Source organism: Xyrauchen texanus, chromosome 27, assembly GCF_025860055.1.
Source record: "Xyrauchen texanus isolate HMW12.3.18 chromosome 27, RBS_HiC_50CHRs, whole genome shotgun sequence".
NCBI lineage: Eukaryota > Metazoa > Chordata > Actinopteri > Cypriniformes > Catostomidae > Xyrauchen > Xyrauchen texanus.
In genome coordinates, this window is record NC_068302.1 from 19,784,472 (window position 1) to 19,790,007 (window position 5,536).

The window sequence follows — 5,536 nt, forward strand, 5'->3', positions numbered from 1 at the left end:
ATCCAAAACTCAGTGAGGAACGGTCCTGGCACTCAAATCTCAAATTGTTGTTGTTGCAGCAGTGCTAAAGAATTGGAATCATGGCGGTCACAAACTTCCACTACATTACACGGATGAGCAGTGGCTTTAAAGTGTACATCTTAGAGGGTAATTATCATTTTTATTTCTGAATACCAGCAGTTTTATGTAAACAATTACGTTTAAAATGTATATATCTGTGTGTTGAGTGATGTTCTATTTTTGAAGCTTAAAACACTTCTGAAGGAGAGTTGAGGTGAATACATTGTGGCTATTTGTTAGACAGCAAATGAAAGAGAAAAGAACAGAAAGGATGTGGGTCTATTTTCGTCTTAAAACTCCTTGAAAAATATCCCTCCCTGAGGCGCTAAAATTCAGTCATCAGTCAAGGATTAAGGTGTGGTTTACACCCCATCCTCTGCCATGCAGAGCAGTCTGCTCTGTCACAGTCCAGTGCTTAGGAGATCTTCTTTGAGTGTATGAGTGTACTTGTACATATACACATATGTAAGTGAGGAAGGGTTCTGCCAACGGTGCCCGCTCATCATCTAAACCATTAGAGCATTTAAGAAATGTTCTTGAAATCTGATAGCACCTACAACCGATTAATTCATGATCGGGCTGAAAGTCTCAGGTTTGTTAATCCCTCATCAAATCAACATGGGCCCTGACTGGTCTAAAACTTCCTTTAATTGATATCCATTGCACACGATGTTAAGAGTCAAATAATTGATTGTAGTAACTGCTCAGGTATAATAGTTAAATATATAATCTTACACTGATTGTGTTAATGACTTATAAGAGTTATAAATTAATATCAAGTGACTTGTAGTTGTATTGCACAAAATCTGAGCCCTTTGACGAAGAAGATCAGGAGGATATTATTAAACTTTTCCACTCTCAAGAATCAGGATAAAGGGCCAAGTACATGTTCAAAGTCAATGTTAACATATTCGGTCTTCTCACACTGCAACTGGCAGGTTTACTCAATTTGATTCAAATTGAGACCCCACAACTCTGCGAATTAAGTAGAAAAGTAGTCTTTAAAATAAAGAGTGTGATTCTCTTAATAAGCTTTATTATTCATTTAAGTCTTCCTTGAATTGCATGTTTTGAGATATGGGATTGGAATGACCAGGCCTGCATTATTAATCTAATGCATGACTTAATGAAAAAAGTTTTTTGAAGACCTGACATTGTCAACCAACTATCATTATCCATTGAGACCTTTGCACTACACTGTTAAGGATATTAGCATATGAATCATACTGTGTATTTCAGTTTGGATTAGTCTGTTACAATCGTTATGTTGGGTAAACACATTGTGAGTCGCATGCCTCAATAACCCGCAAAGCCTGTTTTGTCCCCCAAAGTGGTATGAACAACAATGATATCCTAATTTTTTCACAGATGTCTCCGAGTTTTTTGTTTTTTTTGGCTTGCATGTTTTCCAACATTTGAATGACATTTACCGTTAGTGGTGAATCAGCTGGGTAGTTCTACAGAAGTACTCAAAGAGCAAGTTTATCTGGCTCTGCCACTTATGGAGCTAACATTTAACGGTGGCCCAACAACGATTTTCCCACAATTAAGATACACGAGTAGAGATGAAATTCCAGGGATTAAGAGTCATTTTTATCGTTGTTTGCCACACCTTTTCACATTTACGGGAATCAGTGACTGGCATTGACCGTGTGAGCACCCTGCAGCAATGACGTTTGTCATTTCTGATGTCACGTGGCCCTCTCTTGCTTCTATTTACAGGTCAGCCCAACCTGAGGAGTGAGGACAGATTTCGCCATATGACCAGTGATAGGGTGCGGATGCTCCCTGCCCCCCCAATAAAGCGAAAACACACTTCGGACAGAGGACGGACTCTTGAAGAGAGGTATGTTCTTTACCACCAATTTAAAACCAATGAAAGTATCCAATTTTTTTTATAGTCTAACACTAGTTTACTATGGACTAACATGGAACCAATACCCACATTCCTTTTGTAACTAAAGAAGGATTGAAGAGGATTTAGTTTTTATGTGTTTAATTTATTTGTATGTGTTTTAGAAGGGAGAGGGCCCTTAGTAAGAGCTTGGCCAACAGTGCTCGGAGATCATCTGGCTTTAGTATTCCTGAAAGCCCCACATCCACATGGAGCCCCACAGCCAGTCCCACTGACCTGATCCCCAGCCCAGTGTACTCCACCCCAGTCATGGACGAGCCTCTTGCACTAATCAAGAAACCACGCCCAGAACCAGTGAAAACAGAGAGTCAAAGCAAAGCCACAACAGTCAGACAAATACAGGTAAGGTAATTATTACTACTGGTAAATTAACTTTTTGTTTTTTCATGTTTCATTTTTTTGCATAATAGGTTTTCCCATGGTTTGACATATTTGAATAAATATACAGTACATAAATATAATATGTGTATAAAAAAATATAATTGAAATTTGATATGATATTTTTTATATATATATACAATTATTAATTTAACAATAATATAATTATTATGATATTATAAATCTTATACAAATATTTCAAATTAATAAGATTTATATTAGATGTTTTTATATATATAATATAAACACTATTTATATATAAATATATGATATAATTTATTTGATTAAATAAATCATTATGTATATAACTATAAAATATATACAATATATTATGTTGGTATTTTATTACATTACAAAAAACATAATGTATATTGTATTTTTATTTTATAATAATTACATACTAGATATTATTAATTTAATAATACAATTATTGTAAACATGATTGATCATTATTAATTTTATAAAAAGATTTAAAATATATTGTATATTTAATGTTTATGTTAATAAGATTTATATTTGATTTTGTTTATATATATATATATATATATATATATATATATATATATATATATATATATATTATTTATTTAGTTGTTTTATTACATTACAAAAAACAAAATTATATTTTGATTATATAATAATTACATATATAGTTTGCAGATACTGTAAAGTCTGCAAAATTTGACTGCATCTAAGTACTGTGGGATCCAGGTATTTGCTAAACCGTGTTCTGGCTGCAGAAACCTGAAGACCCAGTCTATCACAAATCTAACCACAAACAAAGCTACTTGCTAATCCATAATTAAAAGACCAATTTGTGCCTGTTCCTTCCTCTCATTGCCTTTCTCAGCATTACATGCTGCATGAACACGTTCGGTGTTTTATACCATCTACCTCTTCGAGTCTGTCCTGAGGCCACTGTAGTCTCTTCTTCACCACTATCTATGAGACACAGCAGAATACAGGAAGACACTTAAAAGTTCCTGAGAGAGTGGCTCTTTAGAGTGTGGACAGGCCTCTGCCTGTCTCAGATATGCAATCCAGCCGGATTCAGGGAGAAAATGTGAGCAATGGGTGGAGGAATTTTATCAACAAGTCTGAACACACCGGTGCTGTTGTTGACCTGCTAGTGGCATCAGGACTGAGGGAGCAACAGTCTAGAACCCCCACGAACATACTGTGATGGAAAAATCTCATAAACTGGATTGTATCACAAATTCCTAAGTGTTATTCATTAAAGGGATAGTTCTCCCAAAAATGAAAATTCCATCATCATTCATTGACCTTCAGGTTGTTCCAGACTCCTATAACTAACTTACTTCTGTGGAACTTAAAATTAAATGTTAAGGAGAATGTTAGCCTCTAAAATAGGTATTCCAATCAATTATGGATCTGCAAATTAATCCTCAAAAAAAAGTGTGCATATGAGGGTTTGCTGATCTTTTGTGTCTTTTTCAGGTACGACCCTCTGTCATCACATGTGTTTCCTCGGCAACAAGGTCCACAAAAAAAGCTGAAGACTGCTGCAGTAATTCAGCTAGTAAGTTAAATGAGCTGTAGCAAGCACACTCATTTTGTTCCATATGTTTATGACTTTCTTTCTTCTGTGGAACACAAAAGGAGATGTTGAGCAGAATGTTAGGAACTGACAGCTTCAGTCACCTTTCCCTTTAAATGCACTGAAAAAAAAAAGCAGTGTCAACATTTTTCAAAATGTCTCCTGTTGTGTTCGATGCAAGAAAGATAGTCATTCAGTTTTGAAATTAACACTTTAACATGCCCATGCAGACACATTAAGCACCCAAATAAAAGGAATTGTTTATATCATGTATGTATCATCACCTAACTTGGTCTCCATTGTGTCACTTCAGTTGTTACAGAGCACACTTATGACCACGTCGAAGAACATTTCCAGAGGAGTCTTGGAATGAACTACCACAGAGCCACCTCCATCAGTGTGTCTGTAGATGACCATTTTGCCAAGGCACTGGGTGATAAATGGCTCCAGCTCAAAGCTCCATCCTCCTCCTGCAACTCCTCCTCGTCCTCTTTGTCTTCCTCATCCCCACCCAGTAGTCCAACCTTCATCCACTCACCCAGCTACAGCCAGAGTCCAAAAAGGGCCTGCAAAGATTCAGTCAGCCCAACTACAACCACACCCTGGTCTAATAAATGAAGAAGAGAGAGAATATGTACTGTAGATATGACAGAATGGACTAGATTTCATGATGCATGTAGAACCTTTGTGTAGGCCCATGCGTTTCTGCTGTAAAAAGCCAAAGGGTGATTCTGTGACGGGGTGGCGAGTCAGTGAATTGATGTTTTGCATTAATCACTTATACTCCATAAGCAGATTGTGAGCCAGAACTGTTAAATCTCCTTGAGTTTAAATGTCTTTTAAAGGGATTTCACACAGAGAGATTCAATGTCCACTTTCAGAGAATCATATAATTTGTTGGTAGCTAAGCATTGTTGGAGTTGGCTTTGTTTTCTTGTCACTGGTTTTGTTGGTTGAGCTAATTGCCTCACACTATGGGTGCCACTCTTTTTTTTTTTTTTTTTTATTTGTTGACTGATTGCACTGATTATTGTTATTAACATTTCATTTTTTGCTGTAAGCTTTACTTTTAAAACACATATTTAAATGAGACCGTTTACCAAAGTCTTGTAACCCAAATGCAGCCCTGGAAAAAAGCAGGTCAAAAAGTTTCATTTATTTCAAACATGCAATGTTTGTCATTTCTGAATGGGCTATAGCTGTTCATTTCAAACTCTATTTAGATTTATTGATGTAGTATATTCAGTCTTTTTTACACATTTGTAATAAACACATTTTTTAAAAGAGTTTTTTACTGAATTTCTTGGTTTTGTTAATATGCACTGAGTCAAAAAATAAAGGAGTCTGACTGGCATACAGCCATTAACAGGCTTCTCTTTCAGAGCAATGCTGACCTTACTTTTCTTTCAAACATCCCCTTCATACTAAATGCTCACAGACATCTAATGTTACTCACTGTAGCAATCAATCGAGTGTGAATATATTAGTTTATGCTGAATTATCATTATAGGGGTGTATGAACTTAGAACATTTGAAAAAATACAATACTTCCTACAGATTCTCTTTTGACAAAGAATCTCTGTTCACCAGTGCCTCTATGTAATCTTACCTTATATTTGGCCTCC

General features: G+C 35.7%; 1 protein-coding gene across 1 annotated transcript; it reads left to right on the forward strand.

Moving 5' to 3' along the window:
- LOC127621119 (transcription cofactor vestigial-like protein 4) lies at positions 1-5,209 on the forward strand. The gene is made up of 5 exons (XM_052094581.1): positions 1-147; positions 1,783-1,906; positions 2,080-2,317; positions 3,812-3,893; positions 4,225-5,209. The coding sequence occupies exons 1-5, from the start codon at positions 81-83 to the stop codon at positions 4,527-4,529; spliced, it is 816 nt and encodes a 271-aa protein (XP_051950541.1). The 5' UTR covers positions 1-80; the 3' UTR covers positions 4,530-5,209.
- The last annotated feature ends 327 nt before the right edge of the window (positions 5,210-5,536 follow it).

Coding starts and splice junctions, on each gene's coding strand:
- LOC127621119 (XM_052094581.1), top strand. CDS start 81: ATGGCGGTCACAAACTTCCACTACATTACACGGATGAGCAGTGGCTTT. Junction 148..1,782: donor TAAAGTGTACATCTTAGAGG/GTAATTATCATT, acceptor TTCTATTTACAG/GTCAGCCCAACCTGAGGAGT. Junction 3,894..4,224: donor CTGCTGCAGTAATTCAGCTA/GTAAGTTAAATG, acceptor GTGTCACTTCAG/TTGTTACAGAGCACACTTAT.